Source organism: Pogoniulus pusillus, chromosome Z (genome assembly GCF_015220805.1).
Source record: "Pogoniulus pusillus isolate bPogPus1 chromosome Z, bPogPus1.pri, whole genome shotgun sequence".
In the NCBI taxonomy this organism is placed as follows: Eukaryota; Metazoa; Chordata; class Aves; order Piciformes; family Lybiidae; genus Pogoniulus; species Pogoniulus pusillus.
Genome location: NC_087309.1, coordinates 57,748,294 through 57,775,984, shown reverse-complemented (window position 1 = coordinate 57,775,984; position 27,691 = coordinate 57,748,294). Strand labels below are relative to the sequence as shown.

At 38.4% G+C, this 27,691-nt stretch overlaps 1 protein-coding gene across 50 annotated transcripts in view; it reads left to right on the top strand.

Moving 5' to 3' along the window:
- PTPRD (protein tyrosine phosphatase receptor type D) overlaps positions 1-27,691 on the top strand; it is a 1,747,466-nt gene that overhangs the window by 1,450,070 nt on the left and 269,705 nt on the right. For all 50 annotated transcript variants that reach the window (XM_064140351.1, XM_064140349.1, XM_064140348.1 and 47 more), the window contains 2 exons: positions 9,472-9,617; positions 13,851-13,992. In XM_064140351.1, coding sequence (XP_063996421.1) covers positions 9,472-9,617; positions 13,851-13,992 — 288 coding nt within the window. The remainder of the gene's footprint in view (positions 1-9,471; positions 9,618-13,850; positions 13,993-27,691) is intronic.

Genomic DNA, 27,691 nt, shown 5'->3' with positions numbered 1-27,691 from the left:
AACTCCTATAGAAAGAGATCAGCTTGCCTAGCATTTTAAGGTCTTCTACTTTGCACAGTGAAAAGGAGTGTCGTCGCTCAGTTACCAAATAATTCATATGCAGTCTGCAGACATTAAAATTTGAAAAAGAAGCAGTAGAGAGCTTTGAAGCGAATTTCCCTTCATTAACTTAGTGGATTTGACAAGGTTATGTAATGTTCCTGGGGGATGAAGTGGTGCACGTCACTAACCTTTTAGATTCAAGAGGCTTTATGCTTTTCATTTGCTGTTGGAAGAAGTCTTATTACTGGATTAACTAGCAAGTTCCTCTTTCTAACTCAGGTAGTTTAAGCCCCACCCAGATTTTACATACAGTATACGTGTTAAATAGTGTGCATACAATCAAGCTTATACCTATTTTGGTTTGTATTTATGCGTTTAAACACATGTACTAGTGTATAACTTAAAGGCATATATGCATTTGTGTTAAATTTACAGTGCTGAGATTATTGTAGGCATGGGAAAGAGAATTCTTGCCCTCCTGTGCTTTTACTGCATAGTGAGTACTTAATGCTATGCCTAGGTCTTTTCAGTGCTCAGGCTATTCAAGTATTAGAGCTAAGCATCCTGGTTCTCATTTCTCAAAATGAGTGCAAGCCAACATTGTTGTGTAGAAACAACTGAAGAGACACTGGAATAAATAAGGAGAGGATAGGAAATATGTAAATATGTATTTAAAAGAAGGTTGAAGTTGATGGTGTATGCAGTGGGAGTGAGGATTGAAGATAGGAGGAGATGAGGTGGAGTAGGTCTGCCTTCAGGAGCCTTCTCCTTTGTTCTGATCATTGAGGAGGTGAACTGTGATGGTCCACCAGTCCTGCAAAAGCAGTCTGATGAGGCAGCAGGTAATGGCTGGTCTCAGTTTTACAGTAAATGTCCTGGTAGTTTTTGTGAAACCAACTCAAATTTCAATCAGGTTGACTACATTTTTTATAATAGAGAAGCATAGCAATAAATGATTCAGCTCAGTGCTACTTAGGGTAAGAATAACAGAATCATAGAATCATAGAATCAACCAGGTTGGAAGAGACCTCCAAGATCATCCAGTCCAACCTAGCACACAGCCCTAGCCAGTCAAGTAGACCATGGCACTGAGTGCCTCATCCAGTCTTCTCTTGAACACCTCCAGGGACGGCACCTCCACAGTCTCCCTGGGCAGCCCATTCCAATGCCAATCACTCTCTCTGGGAAGAACTTCCTCCTAACATCCAGCCTATACCTCCCTCAGCACAACTTGAGACTGTGTCCCCTTGTTCTATTGCTGGTCGCGTGGGAGAGGAGACCATTCCCCACCTGGCCGTAACCTCCCTTCAGGTAGTTGTAGCCACCAATGAAATCACCCCTGAGCCTCCTCTTCTCTAGGCTAAACAACCCCAGCTCCCTCTGCGTCTCCTCATAGGGTTTGTGTTCCCGGCACCTCACCATCTTCGATGCCCTTCTCTGGACACATTCCAGTACCTCAACATTTCTCTTGAATTGAGGGGCCCAGAACTGGACACAGTACTCAAGGTGTGGCCTGACCAGTGTTAAGTACAGGGGAAGAATAACCTCCCTTGTCCTACTGGCTACACTCTTCCTAATACAGGCCAGGATTCCATTTGCTCTCTTAGCCACCTGGGCACACTGCTGCCTCATCTTCAGCCTACTATTTACCAGTACTCTCAGGTCCCATTCTTCCTGAGTGCTCTGCAGCCACTTTGTCCCCAGTTTGTAGTACTGCTTGTGGTTTGTTGTAGCCAAAGTGTAGAACCCTGCACTTGGACTTGTTAAATCTCATCCCAGCAGGTTCTTCATATTTGTGAAAGCCTTTTTCTTTGTCCCAGTTATTGTAAACTGTAAATAAGTATGGGAGTATGTGTGTGTGGAGATGGTATTAGTTGGCAGACAAATGTCTGCTGCTGTCTGTGTTGGTTTGTATTCCTCCCATGTCCCTGGGGCTTGGATAATGCCTATCTCTAAAAAAGCATGCATAATCCACAATGAAATGAGCTGGTAACTGAGGTTTGCATAGCCTAAAGGTACAAATTAGGAATGTGCTATTTTAACATTAGAAGACTTGGAAATTGTAACCTACCTATTCTACCTGTAATGCCTTACTTCCAAGTATTTAATTTGATTTCATATTTCTAGGAAGAATATGCCTAATAGCCTTGTATACTGACACTGTGCATTTCAGAAAATTTGAAAATACAAAGATAACTCGACTTCTGATGTTTTCCTTGAGAGACTAGGAAATGATATTTTTTTTTTCCACTACTTACTGTATTTGTAGGATTTACTAATTTTGTAGGATGGATACAGTCTGGTGATTGAAGGTTGGGAATTGAATATGAGTGACATCAGGAAAAAAAAAAAAAGCAACAACAAACTGAAAAACCCTAGATATTTCTTACATTATTGTTTCTTCTGAATGTTTTTGGTCCCAGAAGAGTACATGTATCAGAAAGAAAGTGGAGAGATAAGCGTTTTGATTACATTACAAAGATGTTAAGAGCATTGTTGTTGGGACTGAGCTTTTAAGAACATGTTGTGACAGCTGTAAAGTTAAATAGCTTAGCTTTGGAGACCTTTCTACCTGCATACAATTTTTCTGAACCAAGTCGATCAGGGTTTTCCGCTGCAATTAGCTGGCTTAGTTGGATTGCATTTAGGAGATCAAGATGAAAACCTGATAATTTTAATTCACAGTGTATTAAAACTGTTCATCTGCCTAGAGTATGATGGTGGTGTTGCTATTCTTCTCACTGAAGGATGTAAAGATGATGCAGTTTTAGATGTGTCTGATGAGAAACAGAAAAATTACACCAGGTTGTTTCAGGCAGACAGGAGCCTTTAGGAACATAGCAGTTGGCAACTTTGTGCTTTCTTTATGCAGACTTCATGAATACAAATTGTCACTTATTCTTGCAGAAATAAAAATCTAAGTAACTTTCCAAGTCCACTGTAACTACAGGTTAGAATTAAGTCAAAGCCATTTCTTATAACAATCATCCTAGCCAATGTCACTATAGTATGATTAAAGAGTGTATTAGCAGTGAATGAAAATTTATATGAATGAGTAAATAAGTACAAAAAAGTTTTTCAAGTAAATATTATATACATATATAAACTCTATCGTAGAATCATAGAATCACTTAGATTGGAAAAGTCTGCCACTAAGCTGTATTCCCAAGCACCACATCTACAGGACTTCTAAACACACCCAGGGATTTGTGGCTCAACCACCTCCCTGGATAGTCCATTCCAAAGCCTGACGAGCCTTCTCTGATTTTTTTTTTTCCTAATATACAGCCTAAACCTCACCTGGTGCAGCTTGAGGCCATTCTCTCTTGTTCTATCATTAGTAGCTTGGGAGCAGAAATCAACATACATCTCATAACAACTTCCCTTCAGATAGTTGTAGAGAGTGATATGATCCTTCCCCAGCCTTGTCTTTTTTCAGACTAAACAGCCCCGGTTCCCTTATCTGCTCTTCATAGCATTTGCTCTCTATGCTCTTTGCCAGCTTAGTTGTGTTTCTGTGAACCTGCTCTGTCACCTCAGTGCCTTTCTTGTGTTAAGATGTCCAAACTTTAGCACAACACTTGAACCGTGGCCTCACTAATGCAGAGCACAGAGGGACAATCACCTAATTATAATACAAGCCAGGATGCCATTGGCTTGGCCACCTGCGCACATGCTATCTCATATTCAGCTTCTTGTTGATCAGCACTCCCAGCCCCTTCCTAGCAAAGTGCTTTCTAGCTACTCTTCCCCAAGCCTGTAGTACTGTGTGCTACTGTTGTGGCGCAGGTGTGGGACTCGAAACTTAACCTTGTTGAAGCTCGTACAGTTGATCTGAACCAGTCTGTCCGAGTCCCTCCATGGAGCTTTTGTTCTCTGAAGCAGATCAGCACTTTTCACCAAACTTAGTGTTATATGCAGATTTACTGAAGGTGCACTTTGTCTTCTCATCAGGATCATTGATAAAGATGTTAAACAGAAGTGGTCCCAGCACAGGGTGCAACTGTTGCAAAATTATGAACTGTAAGGTTATTAGTATTAATAATTTTTTTCCTCAGCTCATTTGCAGGGTCTTTTGTGCTTGGTTGTGCAAATAGATTACAGAGTGTGCACAGTTCATAGGTTACTACCAAACAATTTAGCAAAATAGGAAAATGCAGAACAGTAAACTTTTGGAAAGATATATCCTGTGGTGCAATATCCCACTTGCCCTCTAGAGGTACTCAAGAGGAGCCTTTTTGCTGAAACAGAGAAGGTACAGAGTAGACAGAACTACAGTGAGGCATTATAGAAATGAAGTCAGTTTACTCACGACCTGAATTCTCTGGAATTTACCGTGGTTGCACTTACATTTCCAGACAGTAACCAAAACACTTGGAGGAGTGCTGTCGTCAGTATGTTAGCCAGTAAAAGGTTTTAGAGTTTCCCCAGGACTCTCACAGGGTGTGTGGGGCTTGCATGGTCCTCTGACCAGGTCTTGGTCCATTCTTGGGTGGACTACTGTCCGGGCTCCCAGCTCAGCAGGCAGGTGTCCCAGGTGTGCTGGCAGACACAGTGTCTTGCTGCTTGGCAATAACCTGCTTTCTCTCAGCAGTGAGGTTTGTGTAAGTGGATGCTCAATCTGAAAGCAGCTTATTGCTTTACATGGAGGCACTTGGCTCTCCTGGTCTTACCCCCTCTGCATGGTCTAGGCTGTCCTTACCTGCTGGCAGGGTTCTTTCAACCCCGACCTGCTCTGACGCCTCACCTCTAATTGTGGCAATTAACATGTAAGCTATGGGTTTCTGTTTTGTTTATGTGTGGGTTTCCGAGATAAAGGGAGGAGGAAACAGAAAAGCGGGGAGGGAAGGGAGGGTAACATTAAGCCTTTCTGGGCAGTTTGCTTTGTCCAGGAGGGAATCTGGATTTCTGTATTATTTCTAACTTGTAAATACTTGTAAATACTTGTGTATTTTGCGTATATATGCTAGTAAATTTTGCAGTGCTCTAAATATAGCTTCATCTTACTTCCAAACTGTCTGAGTTAGTCTGGGTAATTTCAAGTAGTGGGGAGAGGAAGATTCCTAACCCATTACAAAGTCTTACCCTAATATTTATCTTTTATGAAGTGATGTGGGAATGCAGAATGCGCAAGAGTTGTGGGGTGTAGGTGCAGGACTGCTGTGGGAATGGAGCGAAGAGAAGTGACAACAGGCAGATCCTTGTAATAACAGACCTTGGTTCTCACATGCAGCTGGACACCTTATCTCAGAAGGGGTAGATAACGGACCTCGCTAACGAGGATAACAAGGCATGGACTTATGCATACGTGGTGGGTCGTCCCTGACTAATTATGCTAATGTGAAGGCATGTGCTCTACTGGCTGAGTGTAAAAATTTGGGCTGTCATGATCAACAAACGGCTTCAGCATAATTCATATTGGATCTTTCTGAGGACTCGGGCGGCTCGCCTGAACCGTACTGGTTTATGGGCTTGTTTACCGTTGCCCTGCAGGCAAGCAGTGGTAGCAGGCAACGCGGCCTGCAACATTGTGTTATGTCCATAAAAATATGTCTACACAAGAATAGCTCTCATAGCTGTGTGATTTGGTTGGAAATTAATTGGCTGAGGCAGGAATTATAAAAGTAGAATTATTTTTTATTTTCCTAAAAAGCTCCACCCTCAAACCATGTACAGAACTAGTTGAATTTTATTTACAGGTTCTAATTCAGTCAGGAAATCTTCACAAGGATGCTTGTGGACAAGTTTAGCAATTTAGGAAAATTAGAAAATGGAAAAAGCTAAGCTACAAGACAGCTTTACCCTATTTATAAATCAGTCTGAGCAGAGAAGCTAGGGAACAGTAGATTTTGCTCATGGAGGTGACGCAGGACTTTAGAGGTGATCTTTGCTGAATTTCTCTGTGGCAGCCTCTAAAACTTTAAGCTGTAATCGAATCATGGATCCACGCGGCATTAAGTCCAATGCAAATGAAACTCGCCAAGGTCCAAAGTGTCTGTAGACACAGCTTCCATGAGGCAAAGATTGTGGAGAGGCACTGTCTTAGCAGTGCAAGGAATAAGGCCAAACTGCTGCCGTGTTCCCCATCTTGAGGTAGTGAGCACAAAACCAGGATATGGCGGTCCAAGAGAAGACAGGTTTGGGAGCCACTGGCAAGTCCTTAGGTCCATCCTCTAAAATGGACCTAAGGACTTGCCAAGCTGGCAGACTTGTGAGGGAGCACACAAACTGTGCAAGAGCAGGACTAGAGTGGACCTGCAGAGAGTGGTGCAAAAGGCAAGAACCACACAGTTTTTTCCTCACTCTGTAGTCTTCCTAGACATTGTGTCTTTTGCCATATATATACTGGCTGCAAAGAATCCAGCTAATCACCAGCTGACTCCAGCACAGGCTTTCCCATGAGTCAGTGCACATGTGGAAAAGGGCAGCTTTTGCTGTTCCCCCTTCAAGCTCACAAGACGGGAAGAAAGCAGTTTTGCTCTTTCTTCTTCCCCCATTCAAAGCTCTGAAGATGGAGTAGGGGGAAGAAGGAGTTTGGAGTGCCCAACAACAGTGTGGATGAAAACAGGGCTGAACTATTCCAAAAGCATTTAATTGGTCATTTTATTTGAGCGCAGGAGAAAAGTGTTGCATGTCCTTAAAGCACACATATATAGAACAGCAAAATTAAAACAGTTAGATAATTCCATAGTATGATTAAATATATATTAGTAATGTTGAAGTGTGGAAGTGCAAAAGGGAGGAAAGATGGCCTGTTTGTGCAAAGCTATGAAAACATTCTAGTACAAGTGATTTAGTTTATTAGTGTATTTTTTGAGCTTCAATATGCAAAAAAAGACGTGTTCTTTCTTGAAATTGGTAAACTCTCAGAAGTTTCAGAAGTTCCTGTGCCTGCTGGGGAGACAGCTTCACTTCTTGCTGAAACATCAGTCAGTCAGTGGCTCTGTGATACTATACTGAAGAGAGGAAGGCCCTCTCTTTGTTAGGGAGAGGAGTGGGTGGGACATGGTAGAAACAACCATGTAGACAGGAAGGTCAGTGATTAAGAAGCAGGAAGGGAGTGCCGGAGCAGCCCATAGTGAGACAGCAGACTGACCCTTGCCACTCATAAAGATCCACAGTAGAGGAAAATCCTATCTGCAGCCCATGGACAACACCGTGCTGCAGCAGAGAGCTGACTGCAAAGAGCACTGTGACCCTGAGGGAATGCTGTGTTGAAGCAATCCACAGAAGTGACCTACACTGGTTGGAGAATTTCATGGAGGGCTGTCACCTGTGGGAGGTCTGCCATACTGCTGTAGGGAAGGATTGAGGAGTTTCCACTCTGAGCATAAAAAAGTGTCAGGAACAACATGGAATGGACTGGAATGGACCACAGGCTCCATTTGTTGCCCCACTGCAGCATTTGCATGGAACAGGTAGCAGGGCTGAGCCCTGCAAGAGTGGAGGAGGGTGGAAGGGGCGTATTTAAGACAGACTGTGTTTATTACTTGCCTAGTCTGTTTTAATTGATAAATTGGTCATGGCTTTGTTGTTTTTATAAAACATTTTGTTTCCCCAAGTTGAATCTGTCTTTCACCTGTGGCCTTCTCCCCACTAGAGAGGGTTTAAGGGGTGAGTGAGCAGCTGCAGCGTTGCTTTATTGCCAGCTGGGTGGGCTTAAACCACAACAAGGTGTCAGTATTCAATATCAGTACAGGTATCTGAGGAGGCACTGTTAGACAAACAAGCTGACATAAGCAGTGCTTCTGTTGTTTGTGTTTAGTAGCCAATATTGCTGTAATTTTGTTGATGCCAACAAGAGAGTTAAAGTACAGAAATTTGAGGTGCTGATTTTAACTGAATTTTACTTTTATTATTTGAATTACACTTCTGTTATTTTAATTGAATCTTTATTGAAATGTGACCAAATTAAATTTCAAAAATGCTGAAAGGCTGTAATGTTACAGTTGGCAACGTATTACATCTGATTTTTTTTGACAGATTTAATTGCACTGGAAGGTTCCCATATAGATTGTTAGTGTGCTTAATGAAGTGTATTATAAAGATTTTTTTGTTGGACTCTGTACTGCTGTTGTTAAGAGAGATTGAAAATAGTTGTCAGTTCTCAATCAAAGTTGCCCCCCATGTTAATAAGCACAACTGTGTGTGCAGTGTAATTGTGTTTGCTATCAGAGTGCGTAGCAGCTTAGGTCAGAATCAATGTCAAAAAACTGACAACATTAATTGTGGAGATAATTTGTGTCAAACCTTAATTAACAACCTTTATAAAGACAAAGGGAACAAATACTACTTTTCATTTTTTTGCTTCTGTTAGATAATGATTTCTCATACCCTTAGACTGGTGGTAGTTTTATATGTAACAAAATGAGTATGTTGACTGAATAATGAAAAGATGGATTGCATAGTGCCAATCTTTCTCCATGGCTACTTGGCTACTATTGCCATGGTCTGAGCATCTCTTCACCATAAGTGAGTTTATCCCCCCAGCACATATTAGACATGTAGACATTATTCTCATTCAGGTGCAGATGCTGAACCTGAATTAGAAAATTTAACTGCTTTGCCAAATTAAATTTACTGGGAGTTTAAAGATGAACTGATAAAAATGGCTATTGTAGGCATTAAAGTGCATACAGGACTACTATGAATTTTCATTTTCATGATGCAATTGTCTGTGTTCTAATAACAACCTTCTTTTTCTGATGTTGTATGATACATGAAAGATTAATGTTTTGCTTTCAAAAGTAGCCACTGGAGGAGAGTTGTGCAGTATTTTTTTCAAGATTTACTTAGTTATGCAAAGGGAAACTTGGCCAGCCACACACCTTATTTTTTCAGCAAGATTTTGGTCTGAGTGAAGCACAAACATCATCTCAGTTCCTTTCTATACTGGAATGTGGGTTTTTTTAATTGATGTAGATACTATTGGTCTCTATGCACAGGTATTATTAGTCTCTAAGCACAACAATGTAGTTTTTGCATACAGCCTTAAAACTTTGTGGTTTTTTTCTTGAAAAAATATCTACAAATAGGGAGTTATGTGTCAATGCAGTTAAGTTTGGTGAGAAAGAAAATGTTTCATGTGTATTTCTGTGAGCACTATTTGGTAAATAGCTTTGCAGTTTGCAGAGTGTAGGGGATTAAGAGGATTTTGTTTGTTTGTTCTGTATTCAGCAGCAATGGGAAAAGTAAATTGTTACATGGTGCAATTTAGTGCAAATTTCTGTGTTTACCTGAGCTGTGCTAGTAGAGAATCTGCCTCAGAGCATCTGATGAGTTATTTTTTAATACTTTCTCTTGCAGGTGAATACTGTCACTGGAAAAACTAAACTTGCCCATTGTTGTTTCATTTTGAAATCTTGAGATGCCTTACTTTTTATGTTCACTAATTTGACTAATTTGTGTTATTTTTTTCATTTGTTTCAGCACCACCAAAGTTTACAAGAACTCCCGTTGACCAGACAGGGGTTTCTGGAGGAGTTGCTTCATTCATATGTCAAGCTACAGGAGATCCAAGACCTAAAATAGTCTGGAACAAAAAGGGAAAAAAAGTCAGCAATCAGAGATTTGAGGTATTAGGTCCATTGTTCTGTTCCTCTGAAAAACATTAATTCCAACCTCAGTTCTTGTCCCAATATATGTACTTTATTATCACTTTTTAAGAAAAATGGCTTTTTCAAATATAATTGAGTGGGAGCAGTCTTGTGAAATTTTTGTGTAGCAAAGTGGCTATGCATAGCAGTGTTAAAGAGAAGACTGTTACTGCAGTTTTCTAAACCAGCATGATCTAACTGGGGAAGTTTGGAATGCTGCTGTTTAGCCAGGTAGCTCTTCCATGAAGGAGATGGTGAAAAATTTTTGAGCAAAGCTTGTTGTCTCCAGAGAGCAAGCCACCCTTTATGCACTAGTATGTGTTGAACAAACTAAGGCTGCTACTGCTTCTGCTGTTTACAGTTGTTGCAGAGAGAGATGAAAGGGACATTGTAGTCCCTGCTACTGAAAAGGAAATATGAAACTTGTTTGCTTTTGATTATTTTCTTAATAGTAACTTAGGAAAAAGCTTTAGAGAAAGCTGCTTCCTCCTCTCTACAATCTTAAATTAAAGCAGTGGGGATAATTGGCTCAAGGGATACTGGTTATTTGTGGAAAATAAGACAACAAATGCTATTCCCTCCTCTAGTGCCAGGAACATTTAATATCAAATAAGGCCTGACCTTTAACATGAAGGAAAAACTCAGAAAATGTGAAGTGGCTTGTAGAATGAATACCAAAACGGACAATTAAAGAGTATAATTTTTACTCTGTCTCTTCACTGTGTAAGAGACTTCTGCATTAACAGACAAACTGTTTGGAAGGTTAATAATTTGTATGTAAAACAATTGTGACATGCATTTTATGAGCAAATTATCTAAGATACACCTATTAAAATCTGAGGCAATATTGAAGTCTTCTGTGTTAATGATTAATAGCAGTAATTGGAAAGATTGCTTGTCCTGGCTTTTAGGTTATATTTGCATCAACAACAACAACAAAAAAATACGTGTAAACTTTTATTTTTCCTTTACTTGTTAAAAAATATTTAGCGGCTTTGGAATTGGCTCATTAACCAATATAATTCTTTGTTTGTGTAATTACTGCAGTGAGAAAAATAAAAGCATGAATTTAAATGTGACCTCCTGGCACTGAGAACTGTTTGCTCTTTGCAGACCATATGCAGAGCTGTAATTGACTGGCAGGATTAACAAAGAAATTTTATCATAAAATGTGCAAAATTTATCCCCTTCTGGTCACTAAAGTTTCACTCAAGGTGATTTCTAAGAGTGGACCTGTGTTGATTCCATTTTATTTTGCAATATGTTGTGGTTTATTTGCTTGATATGTTGCTTTCTATGTACCTTTGTACTTGTTTTATAGGGAAAGAAGGCAAAAATGAAACAGTTTTATTTCCTTTAAAAAATACTTAAATATAAAAATATTTGAATATATATATATATATAAATTTTAAATGCCCTTAGGGAACTGTTGAACAAGCTCTATACCAAAAGTAAGATGGAGCATAATTCAGAGAAACAGAAAGCACTTAACAAGTGTTAAACTTTTTATTATAACCACTGAGCAGAGTAGTTAAAAAGTGTGCAGAGCATATAATTATTCTAGGCAGCATTCCCCAACTTCTGTCTGAATTAAGGCCATTAATTCATGCTGTAGAACCTCTAAATAAGAACAGAACAACAGAAATGAGATTACGAAAAGACACGTGGAACTTTTGAGTAAAACAGAAACATCTGAGATTGGCAGCTGCAGCAATGAGAGAATAATTAGGTGGGCTTCTTTGATTTTTCTTTCACTTAATTTTTTTATATACTTCTCTGAGTTTGATTACTTAGTTATACCAGATATTAAAGAATTTTACCTGTGCACCTGCCTTCATAAAGGCATGTTAAATACTCTGGAAAGGACTTCAGTGGGCCATCTTGTTGGTTACTTTCCCACTTTTTGCTCCAGTAAACCTATACAGCCTCTTAGGGTGTTTTCATGAGACTTGCTATCACTTTGGATTTTTTTCTCGTGTGGTACCTGAGTATTTTTGCTGGAACTTGATACCTCTATCCTGACAGCAGCCTGGTTATGTGCTTCATGATTATTATGGTTGAATGTGGAATAGTCCAACTCGCAGGCTAATTCTTACAACTGAGTTAGAATATTGGTGAGTGCTATGCACTGTTTCTGAAATTAAAGGCTGCAGTAAGGCCTTAGGAGATTTTGCTATTAATCTTTCATCTTTTATTTATATTGCAAGTATATAGTAAGGATGAATGTCATAGAAAAGGATTCTTTCTTCTCCTCTGGCTTCAAGTCAATACAAATAATATCACCTGGAAAAATCTGCTTTAAATTACTAAGTCTTTCTCAGAAGATCTTAAAAACAAAGAGTATAAGGTAACCCCCAAATTTAAAAAACGCACCATTCTACCCTGTGAAATGTGTGGTGGGTTTGAGAAATCACCCTCCTAATTAAAATTTACCAGACCAACTCAGATGGCTTGGAAGGTAAAGCTATATTTTACATCAAAGCTGAATTTACAGGCATATGTGCAAAATCTATTTACATGTATTTACAATTATATGCAATTTAGAAATACTACATAAAGTCAGTCTTCCTCCTCACCCCTGCCCCAGACAAAAAAAAACTTAAAAGGGGCCAACACCATCTTCTCTCTCCTCAGACAGAAAATCGGCAAGATCTTATGTGGTATCTGGTCAGTCAAGGTTAGTGAAGGAGTTAGAGAGAAGCGAAGGAGCAGCAAACAGATCCAGTGCCCCGGAGTCAGGAGAACGAAATTGTTTATACAGTGGCTTTTTGTACCTCTTAGTAAACCAATGAATGATACAGGCTTTATCATTGTTATTCTTTCACATCCAGTGCTCTAATTTATTTAGATTCTGTGCTGAGCTTTCAGGAGAGTCCCAAATTATCTGCCTGGAATTTTCCAATAAGCCTTAAACTACCATAAAATGAGACATTCAGTGGATGAGGGAGGGGAAGGAATTAACTATCTGTGAGTTGTGAAAGGGGAGAACTCGTCACGGGAAAAGGAAACCCATTTTATGATGCATATTGTGGAGATGAAACTTAATCTCTGCACTATTCACCCAGCTCAACCTACTCCTATTGTTTTTATTTATGATCTAGCTAGGATTGTTGAGAGTTCAAGTTAAAACAATAGCAATGTTTCTTTTTGAATGTTACAGTTGTGATTATTTGGATCTCATGCTTTCATTTTTTAATGTACAAATCACTAGACTGCCTCAAAACTGTGAAATTTTCCATTCCTTTTCAGATGTCAATTTAGCAAACATGCTAATTATTCTTTTGTTCTTACTAGGATCAGATGGAAATTTTTTGTGGTCTATTTTTCTGTAGGACAATGGCATTACTTAGGACAAGGAAAAGTAATAGAGCCTGTGGGCTACAAGACCAATTTCTTCTCAGAAAACAACCATATTTTTATCTAATTTCTGTTTAGAACTCTACCACTTCTTAGAAGTAACTGAGCAATTCCTACAGAGAAAATGAGAGAATAATGGGCATATAACCATGATTCCTAACCCTGTGTTTTATTTCTCTCATTCTCAACAAATACAAAGATCTGGTGGATTGCTTATGTATATATTAGGCATACAGATACAAACATTTTCAAATAGGCATGTATGGAAATTATTTTATGCATGCATATATAGGTTATGTCCTGATATTGACTATTTAGTCTCTTAGTTACATGATTTCTAATACATCATTGGATAAATTTACTTCTGTAGATTAAATACATAGCTAAACTGTAGCCCTGGCTTCTTCAGAAGTTACTGATCCTTTCTCGCATTGGAGCTAAGTGAATGAGTGAACTGCACTTTGTGAGTAGAGTGGGAATATTGCCTGCAGCAATTAAAATGAATGTGACTGGCGTTTGAAGGTAGAGTACTTAAGCTAACAGAATGAATAGAGATTGGTGGTGAACTTCATCATAAAAGAGCATGAAGTTACAGAATCCTTTCTTACAGCCCTTGTTTGCTGGGAAAGGGGATGTGTGTTTGATTTTCATCCTGTCTTTTCTTGCAACTTGTCTTAGGGCAGCCATCCAATACTCAAGGAACAGCAGTGCATGTTACAAATCATTGCCAGTCGAAAGTTTTGCTATCCATGGAATTTGTCCTGGTTCAAGTATTTGCAAACCAAGTATGAACAGATTAACTGAGGGATAGGCATTTGTAACAACATCTGTGACAGCTTTTGTTTCCTTCTATAGGTAATAGAGTTCGATGATGGATCTGGATCGGTTCTCAGAATACAGCCACTGCGTACTCCACGAGATGAAGCTATTTATGAATGTGTGGCTTCCAATAGTGTTGGCGAAATAAGTGTGTCGACAAGACTCACAGTTTTACGTGGTAAGTTGTTTCTAAACATAACTAGTTTGCTTCACAGAGCTGTGAAAGTGCTACGTTGTAAAAGAAAGGTTTCTCTCCAGGAAAGTTAAGTACAGCTTTTCAAATGATCATTACTGTAGTCCTGATGTTGTTAAATACACACTTTTTTCATATAATGTTTGAAATAACTGTGTTTCTGGTTTTTTGCTATAAAATGGTGATGTTGAGTATTTGAGGTGTGACAGATGAGGATGAAAAAAAAGAAGTGAGACAGAAGTGCCATGCACAGTAGGTTTTGGTATCAATTATTGATCAAAACCCAGTGCTTTATGAATACATTTGATTTACTTTAGTGATGTCCTTGGTAGCTTGGATTTGTGTGATCAGCATTTACACAGAAATATGTCTAATTAGCAGTGACTTTGAAAATAGTTTTAGATGAGGTAGAGCTGCTGCAAGATTTTCTCTCCAAGACAGAATACACAAAAAAGGAGAGGGCTTCTTGCATTTCAAATATACATCACCTGAATTCTTTGACAAGAAGAAAGTAAAGGAAAAATCCTTGATTTTTTTTTTCACCTGTGAATATGAATGATATGAATGTATCGACAACTGTACTGTCTACATAATACTCCTGAGGAGAAAAAAATAGTAGTTAAATGATAATTGTTTTATTCTGTCATCTGGAAATGAAAGAAAACTGCATTTGGAGACATTCATGAAACATTACACCCTTCAGTTTGCAGAGTTGTTTTTATGGCTGAAAATTACAGTCTTGTATTGTGATATTACATAGCATTATTTGATGTACAGAATTAACTATTCGTAATTTTTTAATAGAAGTTGAAGATAATTAGCCAGCTTACAAATTTTATTTAAGTTCTGAAAAAAGTTTGATTTATTTTTTATTTAATTCTATTGCCTCAAATGTAGAGCAGTAAGGAGATTTTTCTCTATTATTTTTATCTGGAATTTAATCTTAATTAAATTAATCTGATTTTTTTAAAAATAAAAAGCCAACTATACATATATATGTATGTATGTGTGTGTGTGTATATATATATATATTTCTGTACTTCTGTTAGACTTTTTTAATCAGTATGGGAAGTCTTGGTACTACTGGTGAAGTGAGCTAACAAAACTTCATACTGATATAATAAATAACACTTGAGAACTTTTTTTTTTTTTTGGTAGAGGTAGTCTGGTGTAAGCAAACCTTTTAAATATTTAATATTCTTGTCTTTAATGCTATGATTGTTCCTTCTATTATCTTTCTTAAAATTCTTTTCAGTTATTATCATTTTAAAATTCTTTTCAGTCTAACCATTGAGAATGGGAAGAGTGATAGGTTTATATTTTAACAGTGCCATGGACCTGTTAACTCCCTAAGATAAGGTTTTCACTTCATTAACTGATAGAAACACCTTTTACACGTAGTTTCTACACTACTGAAAATTGAACATAAAATGACATTTTTGCACTGCATTAAAAGTTTCACAAATGACAGGGAGATAGTGAAAGGGAGGAGGGAGAGAGAAAAAAAAAAAGACCAAAAAAAAAAAAGAGAACTCTACCAGGAGAAGTATTCTTTGTCTTCAGATTTTTTTGAAAAGTATTTACAAGACTTTTGGAATGCACCACTGTAAACCAATCAAAGTTCTCATTTTGAGTCTTGTAGAGAAGAACCTCTTATCTCTCTACCAAGGACTACAGTGGTTGAAAAATGTATGAGAGTTGTCTGAGCTTCAGAATTGACTGGCTGTAAAATGTGATCTGTCTGTTTGTTTGTCCTATTGATTATTTAATAATGTCTTTTTTTGTGTGTGTGTGATGTATGTGGTTCTGCTGCCTACTTCTTAGTTAAATAGCTCTGTGCTTCTTCAGTGTGAACATTAGGTCTTGTTTTAAAAGCAGTTTCTTATGATATATTGAAGCTTGATCAACAATGTGTGCTATTAGTTAACTAGTTAAAATTTAGATTAATTTTAATGAAAATTATCTAATATGACATGAAAGACTGCGTATTGCTTACATGTGTGATATATATGGCTTTTGCAGCTGCTGCAGTATACTTTCACTCTGGGAATAGATTTATGGGTTTAATCTGAAACTGGGAACATATGGGAACTTCTGAACGTTCTAAGACTGTAGTTTTAGGTAAAAAGAGAAAGTAAGAACCATTTATAGTAGCAGAGCATTGTAAGGGAATTTTGTTAGGGTTAAAATTTTTGAAGTGCTTTAAATACAATGACTTGCTCTATTGCTTTCCAAAACAAAAGATAATTAAGTACTAAAGATAATAGCCTGGAAGGTAAGTAATTCTGTTACAAGCTTCTACTTTTCAGGCTTACACATATATTCATCTTGTGCAGTCTGTAATAGTCGCCTTGTGGAAGATACTCCATCTGATTATGCCTATTTGGGAAACAATGCCTCTGTGCCTCTCACAGCTGCTGTAGGAATAATTATACATCATAGATGAGAACAGGAATTAACAAATGGTCAACTACGAAAGAGTGGAGTGAGTGAGTCTGTGGTCCACTTAGGTTTTATTTGTCCCTGGAGCATGGGTGCATCTGCATGACAGTAGATGGACACACAACTTTCATATCTCTCCAAATCTTTCCATGATAGTGCTTTCACAGATTCATCCTGGCATTTGTACCTCTGGCAAGAGAGCAACCTGTGGAGGAACTCAGAATTTGCTCACAATTAAATCCAGAAGCATTTGAGACACTGGTGAAACCACAATGCTCCTAGAAGTTGAGGTATCCTGTGATGGTTTGGGTGTTACCCAACCCCCCACTCTTATGAAATCCCCCAGACTACACTCAGCCAAGATGGAAGTTAAGGAATGAAGTTTTATATTTACAGTTTAGCACAGTATACGAGCAGATATTTACAATATTTACAGGTATATGCAGAAATATACAAGTTAAAGGTAATACAGAAACACAACAGCCATCCCAGAAACCAGAGTCCCCAGGAGAGGCTTCCAAACACCCTTCCACCTTCTTTCCACCCCTCTACATTATCCCAAAGTTTGCCTTATGTGCGAAGTGAGCTTGGAGGCTCGGCAAGGATGGGTTAGAAAACAGGAGAACTAGTTACACAGAGGGCAGCCCAGGGAGAAAGCACAGACTTCCAGAGACACACACTGACTGTCCTGTCTATATTTTGTGTTCTTGTTTTTATACATCTCAGCAAGCCTATGAGTGAAGCAGACATCACCAGTGGTTTTTTTTTTCACATCTTATAATCTAATTTCTTCTCACTAAAATATTCCAGTTAGCTTCAAACTAGCATATATCCATTATTTTTTGCTTGTTTGATTGTTTCACCAAATCCAGTTTAACTGCTATAAAAAATTTGCACATATTGTCATATTTTAGAACCAAACTTGCATTTTTTTCTATCTGTATAAAATTGCAGTAGATATGTGCACCACAGATTTAACTCAGTTTTGTTCAGTTATTACAGTGTGACCAATCTGTAGTACTTGGGTCTCTAAGAACTATGAATGTAAATAAAGTCTTTAGGATCTGGATGTTGAAACTTCACAATACAAACAGTGAAAAGGACAAAGAAGGAAGCTACAGTTAATAACATTTTAAGGCCTTAGCAGAGACAAAGCACTGGGCTTTTCTTCTGTTACCAGAGTAAATAAGGAAAAGTTTCCAGGCTGAAATTTTACTTGTTATGCTTAATATTATGACAACCTGGAACAAGAGTGAATGTCTGAGAGAAATGGAAGCTGCTTTTGATTTTCTGTGTGTAAAGAAGGCTGCTGCTCTCCAGGATAGATTCACTCACATGAATGATAAATTTTCGGGGAAACAGGGCTTGTATGGAGAAGTCAAAAGTCTCCCTCCATACAAAAGAGTTGATACTATTTATTTTGGAGCTTTTTGTTTTGAAAACTCATGCTAAGAACCATGGAACGGTGCTTTGATTCTTTAATTCAGAATTGTCAGTGTTCACTTGGCCATAAATGACAATACTTCCATACTCTGCAGGCATCAAAGATGGAAAAACTTTCCTTATTATGTCACTTCATTTTTTATTAAAACCACCTAGTTGGTTTATTGTCTTGCAGATGGTGAGTAACTGACAGTTTCATGGCTGTAGAACAAGGATTCAGGCATCCTGTGCAAGTTGTTCAGCAAGGAGGAAATAAGATGCCCCATTCTAGTAGTGAATTCAGGAATAGCTCCATGCCATTAATTCAGACAGATTTTGCTCTTCGTTTTTAAAGTTTTTCCAGGACTTTAGGGGGACTTCAAAAACTTGGTTTCAACTACCTTCTGAGAAGGTATATGGTTGCAGCACAGAAGAGTACAGGTTTTAAGAAAGATTGGAAAAGGTCCAGTATAGAACATTACTTAAGTACATCTTGCTGTCACTGCTGTTTGCTTCGTTTTCTTTGCTGCCTAGGAAGTAAAGAGAGAAACCACACAGAGCATTAAAGTAGAAGAGAATTTGTTTTCTTAACCCACTTTTTTGTCTTTATTGTTAATCATAGTGTGCATTAAAAAAAATACTGAAAAACAGCATCTTCATAGTGTGGTCATTGGATATGGATGGAAGAACTAAAGTAAAATTTCTATGGAAGGTGCTTAGGGCATTATTTTTTTCCTGCTTTTTGGAAACTTGATTGATTTAATTTCAGACAGTCATTATTGCATAAAATAAAAAGCTAAGTATTTACTAAACAGTGTTTCTTTGTCCATTGATACACACAGAGATTAAGACTGAGGTAATCCAGGGTGATTATTTTTATTAGACTCTCAAAAGTGCAAAACATTTCCACACTGCTAAGGAAGGAAGGAAGGAAGGAAGAAAAGGAAGGAAGAAAAGGAAGGAAGGAAGAAAAGGAAGGAAGGAAGGAAGGAAGGAAGGAAGGAAGGAAGGAAGGAAGGAAGGAAGGAAGGAAGGAAGGAAGGAAGGAAGGAAGGAAGGAAGGAAGGAAGGAAGGAAGGAAGGAAGGAAGGAAGGAAGGAAGGAAGGAAGGACGCCAAACCAGAGATGTTGCATCTGAAGTGCTGGGTGTTGGCTTCTGCCATTAGTAATAGATTCAATGATAACAGAAGCTCATTTCTGTATTTTCACTGTACCCAGTAGTACTGCAATGAGAAGGAACTCTTTTGAAGTAATCTGTCATCTGGGACAGCTATCTGTGAGGGCATAGAAATTAGACAAATGGAGTGGCACAGCTATAATGTTGGAAAATGTGCCATGGGATGTCTCATTTCTAGACAAATGGGAAGGATTGTACGTATTCTGGGTATTAGCTGCACGGTAGGAGAAATTTGCCATGTTCCAGCTGGAGCTGTATAAACCATGTGTACCAGTGTTTATCTGACTTAACTGTTGGTGTATAGTCACATTGATTATTGCCAGGGGGCTGCTAGTAGGACAGGCTTTTAAAGTGGAATAAACAGAAACAAGGAAAGCAAGAAAATACGTTTGTGGAAGTACATACACTGGAAAGGCATTTATCTCAAATGTATATTGCATGAGAAGAATTTTGAGGAGCAAAAGGAGTACCTTAGCCCCAAACTTCCTGAACTTTTAAGTTATTGTGCTATATATAGCACCTTGTGACCAGAATTAGCATGTTCATTACAGTCCTATTTTTATTATGCTTCTTTTTGAAGATGAACACTGTTGTTCCTGCTGTGAAAATGGCACTTTGCAGTTTATGTTGTAAAGGCTGTCCTGGGGAGCCGTGCAAGGAAGATTAAGGAACAAAACACATCTGCTTGACAGTTACACAAAATGATTTTGTGAAACAGTGAAACAAAAGGAGAGGTAGCCAACACATTTTAGGCTTTAAAAAAAACCCAAACCTTACAGGCTGTTAAAAAATGGCAGGTGGATTTCTTGAAATGACTTACAAAGTGGAATAAGGCTAGAAACATGTAATGTTAGGAAATATTTTTCAGTATTTTCTTCAGGGACACGACTGTGTGCTAGGCAAATAAAAAATCTGACTCCCATGCAATTTTAGATACTCAATGATTTATTGTTCTCTCTGATGATGAGGTAGTGGGATTTAACTACTGGCCAGAGCCAGATACAAAAGAATAATTTTGAGAAATACATAGTCCATTTTTCGTGGCTGACTTCTACATTACTTTGTACTTTAAGGTCCTTTATAGTGCAGGCATTTACATAGTACTTAATGATATCAATTTAGAAAACGCTGCACCTTACAAATTCTTAAATAATAAGAATATAAGGATATACTGATGTATAGCTATGTTGCAGGCATTGAGTTCAACTTCTTGGTGTATACACTTCATCTTACTGTTTTCATAGTTATCTGTTGTTGATGTCTGTGTAGTTCTTTAAAGTCTATTTTGACAGTCATTTGAAATACACGAAAATTATTTAGCAGCTGCTAGAAGTATTGCCTCAGCTCACTAATTTTTTTTTTTTTTTTAATAATTAATGCTTACATACTTTTCTGTTCCTGTCCCAGGATGAAAAGTTTATCAAATAGTTTTTTTTCTCTATCACCAAATATTTGAGTTATACTTTTTTTCCTTAATTTTAAATGCACAAATTGGCCATTTTCTTGCACACCATTCTGTTATAAAGGACATATTGCAGTCATAATAAATTTGAAACTGTGAATTAGAAAGCTTCTCCCAAAAACTTGAAGAGTCACTTTAAAAAATGCATCAAAGAGCAATCCCAAATTTCCTGACAGTTGACATAAATTCCTCTAGTCAAGACATTCAGAGATTAGTTATTTTGGAAAAGAGAAGACTGCTCAACTTATAAGACCTTTTAAGATGTCTTAAGAAAGTATCTACAGTCATCAGATTTTTTGAGTCCTAACTGTATTCCTTACGTAGGTTTTTTTTTCCACGTGTAAAGTTTTTTCAGTTTTGAGTTGTCCTACATATTGTATTAACATGGTTGACTGTTTAGTCATATTTTTGTAATGAACATATAAGGAGAACATTTTCCTGCTGCCAACTAATAATACCAGCTATCATTACATCTTTGTGATGGTTCTATTTTTCTTCATTCTATTCCTCTGTGAATTTCATGTGTCACTGTAATCCATTCATCCAAGTTTCTGGTTTACATACAGTGCTATAAATCTATCCAGTTCAGTACATGATCATAGGATCAATATTAGGTTTTTAAATACTTGGAGGAGAAGAAAATTATTTATACCTAATGTTTATAGGTCAGTATGGGTGGTCCCTAAGACAGAAACGTTGTCTTGAAATCAACAAGCTGTCTAGGCTGTGCCATAGTTGTGCTTATTATGTGTCTATGAAAGAAAAGAAACTTGTGGGTGCTAGTTTATGGATAGATGTCTGACAGTTGTGATCTAAGAAGAGGAACTGAAATAAGACTGGACAGAAGTAGAGCTGTTCTATTTAGCTTGAAAGAATTCTTCAGCAGCCAGTTTTGGCTAAGAATGTGCACCTGTTAAATACTTTCAGGCAGCAGCTTAATGAATAATTTTAGTATGACCCCGATTTGGATATTCCCTTTCTAGTGTCTAATGCCTGCATGTAGCGTTATAAACATTTTTGGTAACAAGACTGTTTATGCCAGCCACTTGGAAAATGCAAACTTAGCCATTCTGAGCAAATAATTTTTAAAACATATTTGTTTTACAGTTTTCTCACACTCACTGATAACTGTGATGATTTAATCCCTTTCCTCAGACCATCATCATGAAAGCATTAGAAATCTGTTAGAAACAAGTGATGATGAAAACACTGAAAAAGGAATTAGTCACAGTATGAGGGGTGTTTCTTCTGCCATTCTGTCCTTGCAGAACCAGTATCAGATGATACTGCACAGAATTAAAGAGTTTGCCTGACTGAGGAGCTGTGAGTTGCTATATACAACAAATTGCCATTCTGATCTGGTTCCTCAGTGACCCAGGTATAATGACCACACAGAAAAGATATTACAAAGAAAAGGAGAAGCATTAACTATGTGTTCAGCTGCTAGCAGTTCTAAATAAGGATAAGGCTTTTTAAGTTTCTGTGATATTTTACAGCATTGTGTATCTATAAACATACTTTAAAAACCTAACTCAAATTTCCACCTGGATGTGAGGTACCTCCTTTAAATAAGTCTGTCATCCAAATTTTCATCCTGGTATCTTTTTTTAAAAAATTATTTGCAAAATGATATATTTGAACTGCTACTAAGTACAAAATTATTCTTCATGCACCAAGAATACAGCCACTTTTCCTGGAATTAGTTTTTAAGCTTGAATTTAAGGCCCTTGGCCTTGTGTAGAGTCTTACTGGTTCAGTATCAAGGTTTAAAATTATGTGAGCTTTCATTGTTTAGTGGCCTAACTTCACTGTCTCAATTGAATCCAGTGCCTTAATGAAAGCCAGTGTAATTAATCAAACGGTATGTTTCCCGTTGTTGTAATCCATGGCCTTATGTCCACTGAACAAATGCTAATGAAATTAATTAGCAATGTGATTGTCATTAATGCATAACATTAAAGTAAAATTGGTAGTGGAATTCTGTGTTGGTTCTCTGTCAGATTTCACATCAATATTTCAGATTGATTGAAAAAATAATGTAATTCTAGAGATTGTCTAAGGAGATGATACGATGCTTAGTTGCTCAGCCACTGACATTGTCAGCATATCTGTAAGAAATCCAATGGAATTAGCAGCATAATAGTTTCTATTTGCTACCACAGCTAATACTCATATGAGATGCCTAATCCAGCATCATCTATCTAAGACAATTACTAGAAAAATAAATAAATGTAGTAGTATGTCTGTCTTCAGATTTCCAGGCTAGTGGTTCAATCTTCTCAAGTACACCATATAGGATGGCAGAAATGTTTCCTGAAAGGTACATCATGTTTGACACTACTGTGCTGAAGTGACAGTAAAATTAAATCCATTTTAATGTAACACGTACTAATCTTCCAATACAGAAGAAGCATAGAATGTTTTATGTGAAAAATAATGTAGAAATTAAGGCAAAGAAGGTTATGAATAGTCAGTCTCTTCTCCCAGGCAACCAGCACAGAACAAGGGGGCACAATCTCAAGTTGTGCTGGGGAAGGCATAGGCTGAATGTTAGGAGGAATCACAGAGAGAGTGATTTGCCATTGGAATGGGCTGCCCAGGGAGGTGGTGGAGTTGCCATCCCTGGAGGTGTTCAAGACTGGATAAGACACTTAGTGCTATGGTCTAGTTGATTGGATAAGGATGGATGCTAGGTTGGATTTGGATTGGATGATCTTGGAGGTTGCTTCCAACCTTTTTGATTCTATGATTCTGTGCCCTTGCTTAGCCTGGTGAAAGGTCATAAAATAGTATTTAACAGAATTGCAGAATGTATGTGGTTGGAAGAGACAGAATCACAGAATTAACCACGTTGGAAAAGAGTTCTAAGATCATTGAGCCCAACCTATCACATAATCCTTCTAATTAATCTCAAAAATCACTCAGTCCAACCCTTAACTCAGCACTGAAGGGTTAACACTAAACCATGTCCTTAAACACCAGGTTCACACACTGCTTAAAGACCCCTGGGATGCTGAGTCCACCACCACCCTGCGCAGGCCATTCCAATATTTGCAAACCCTTTCAGTAAAGAAATATTTCCTGTTTTCCAGTCTAAACCTCCCCTAGCACAGCTTGAAACATGTTTTGTAACAGCTTGTAATCTGTTCTAATCCTGTCGCTTGCCTTCAAGGAGAAGAGGCTGTCTGCCTCCTCTCTTCAGCCTCCCTCCAGGTAGTCATAGAGAGCAATGAGGTGTCTACTCAGGCTCTTCGCTAGGCTGAACAACTTCAGCCCCCTCAGATATTCCTCCTAGGTCACATGCTCCAGACATTTATTGAGCCTTATTGCCCTTCTCTGGACCATCTCCAGCACCTCAGTATCTTTCCTATAGTGAGGGTCCCAGAACAGAACACAGTACTTGAGGTGTGGCTCCACCAGTGCTGAGTACAGGGAGATGATCACTTCCCTGTTCCTGCTGGTCACCATGTTTCTAATTCAAGCCAGGATGCCATTGGCTGTCTTGGCCACCTGGGCACACTGATGCTTATGTTCAATGAACTATCAACCCATACCAAGTTACATCTTTCCGACCACACATCCACAAGTCTGTAGCTTACCATGAGGTTATTGTGTCCCAGATGCAGGCCTTGTTGAACTTTATACAATTATCCTTGGCCCATTATTCTAACCTGTCCATATCCTGTTGTAAAGTTCCCTTATTCTCTAGCAAATTGACGTAGTCACTCAGCTTGGTCTCATCTGCAAACTTACTGAGGGTCCATTCATCCAGATCACTGATAAAGATATTAAAGAGGACAGGCCCCAATACTGAACCCTAGGGGACACCACTAGTGACTCAGCACCAGGCAGATTTAAATCTGTTCACCTTCACTCTTTGGGCCTGGCCATCCAGATGTTTTTTTATCCAGTACAGAGTGCACTTATCCAAGCCTTGTGCCATGAGTTTCTGAAGGAGGCTGCTATAGGAGACAGAGTCAAAGGCCTTACTTGAAGTCCAGGTAGACAATATCCACAGCCCTTCATTCACCCACTAGGCAGGTCACCTTACTGTAGAAGGAGATGAGATCAATCAGACTGGACCTGCCTCTCATAAGCCCATGCTTATCACCTGCTTGTATTCTGCGTGCCATGTGATAGCACTTAGGATGATCTACTCCATGACCTTTCATGGCACCAAGGTCTGACTGACAGGCCTGCAGTTCTCCTGATCATCCTTTTGGTCCTTCTTAGAGAGTTACTGTGATTATCAAGTTTAGACGTAACACCCAAAACTTAAATTAAGAATGCATGTAAAGGTATTTTACTTTTGACGAACACTGAACATTAAAAGGCAGATGAAATTCAGAGGATCTTGTCAAAGCAAAAATAACATGATTATTAGGGCCGGTAATAAAATAACTCTGAAGCAATTACTTTTAATTAATACTCCAAAGTAAAGAAGATTTCATTCCATTAGAGTGATAGGAGATTGAAAGAAATGTGATTTACTGTTTCTGTGGAAAGGGAAAAACTCATAGGCCCAAAATAGTCTTATACATATTTTGGCTTGCCCAGGCATGTTTTTCTGCTCCATGGGAGAAGCAAGCATAGGAAAGAAGACAAAAGAACCTGGAGCCACTAAGTCTAAGGACTCTGGCCTGCCCAGAGTTGTCTTGGTCCTGTGGTAAACGAGGTACACACACTTAGCTTGTGCCTGCCTTGTGCAAGGCCTATGCTTTTCCCAAATTTGGCTAAAGCAAGCATCTGGCTTTTCCTAGTATGGTAAGAATTGGCTAACTGCCATTCTGATTGGCTGTTCTGTGTCCAAAACACAATTGATAAAAAGAGATACGCAGGTAAACAACCTGCTCTGCCGTGCTCTGCCATTGTATTCGTGCCTGCTGTTGCCTGCCGCCATTACTTACTGCCTTATTGCTTGCCTGGAAACTCCACTGTCACAAGCTTACTGGGCACAGACTTTAAATGCCTCCACGCGATTGGCCTGGGTAGCCAGCATGACATCATGTTGAAACTGCACATCACAAGACATCCTACCTGCACTTGAAATTCTCCTGATAAGACTACAAGTCCTGGAGGTACACAGATTGTCCAGAGGAGCCAGGACACAAGGTCAAAGATTGTCTGCCTCCTTTGCCCAGAATCCTGGGAAGAACCAAGTCTCAGTGATTGACAAGACAGAGCTCCTGAAAGTGTTTGGGCACTGTCTGGGACTGTGACTAGCCTTGCAAGTTGGGTAATGATAATTTTGTGAGTAAATGCTTAAAAGCCTCTTTGTAATTCACCATTGCCTTGTGCCATAAGCAGAAAAGCGCTCCTTGAGTCGATCTAGTGTGCAAGCAGTGTATTGACCGCAAGTGGCATTTGACCATGGGAATCTTCTCTTCCAGTTCAACTGATGTTTATATATTTTGCTACTAAATCTAGATATTATCTATAGAATGTTTCCATGACTGTGTAAGAACCTGAATATTATTAAAAATCAGTGGTTGGGGGTGGTGAGAGTTGTGAAAATTAAAATTAATAAACAATATTAATTTTGGGAAAATATCATCTCACATTAATTAATTTACCCTTCATAACAGAAACTTCTACCAATACTCCAAGGATTAACCGGGATGTAAAATCCTGTTATGAGATGCACCATCTTAGCTGTCAATGCGTGCTGTAAATAGACATGAAATACTATTCCATTTGTCTGTGTAGCAAAGATGTAATAATAAAGTTACCACTCACTAGTTCAACAGCAAATTGAATTTCTTTGTCTTCACTTATAAACGAGAAAAATCATGTGCACTTGCAAATGTCAGCTATGACTTAAGTCCACTGTGATGTAAACTATTCCAGTAAAGTGATTTACTGTAAAATCACTACAGAGAATCTACTGTGATGTAAAATGTTAGACAGTAATTGCAGCATTTTAGCACATTCATTTATATTGAACATATCTTGTGATATGTAGTGTCAGTGCATGTGTACTAGTATGATAACAGCAAAATAGAATCATGAGGTAATTGTGACAGTTTGGGTGTTCCCTGCCCCCCCCTCCCCCCCCCACTTTAGAAATCACCCAGACTAGACTCAGCCAGCTCTGGAAATATGAATGAAGCTTATTATTTACAGCTAGCACAATATACAAGCAGATATTTACAGTATATACAGTTATATACAGAAATATACAAGGTAAAAGGTAATACAGAAACACAACTCCCCTCCCAGAAACCTGAGGCCCCAGGAGGGGCTCTCAACCACCCCTGCACCTTCCCCCTGCCCCTCTCACCCTTACCCCAGTCCTAAAGAAGAATAGAGGTTCGGCCAAGAGGTTAAGAAGCAAAGTGGGTTAGTCCAAATGGAAGGTGAGGTTAGGGAGTAAGATGTTACTCAGCCAGCAGCCCAAGCAAGAATGAGAGAAAATTAAAAAAAAAAAAATGGTGAGAGTGTTATCTAATGTTTTCATTTCTTGTTCAGCAAGACGGTGAGGGAAGTAGACATCACCATTGCTTTCCTTTCACAGCCTGTAATCTAGTTCTTCTCACCAAAACATTCTAGCCTGCTTCAAACTAGCACAGTAATTTTTCAAGTGAAAGCATTGCAATGGGGTTTTTTGTCAAACAGTCAAAAATCAGTGGTTAGAGACAGATGTTCCATTATGAATATCAGTGCACCTGAATTTTGTCTTATGACATGGTAGTCATTTACAGCAATGATGTATTTCAGGAGACGCCACCCTAACAGTGCATCTCTGATTTACTGGTGCTACCTGAGTTATTGTCTTGGCTGTTAGAGTGGGACCCCTCTTGATCAGGTGTCAGAAGCCTGAGAAGGTTTCTCTTGACTGGAAGCTAGCCAGTGTTATTTCAATTCACAAGAAGGGTGTGAGGGAAGACATAGGGAACTACAGTCATACTAATCTAATCTCAGTTGCTGAAAAAAAAATGGAAAATATTTGAAAGGTATTTGAAGAACAATGCCATTGTCAGAAACAATCAACATGAATTCACAAGAGGAAAGTCCTGTTTAACAGATCTGATCTATTTCCATGATGATCTAGATGTAAAGTATTGATTACTGACTGAATTGGACTGACAGCATCTCTCAATCTGCTTACTTCCTTATATGGTGTAATTGAGGAGTTCACATTGCCCTCCCTGTGTGAGAGGAATAGGTGGGAGCTGCCAGTC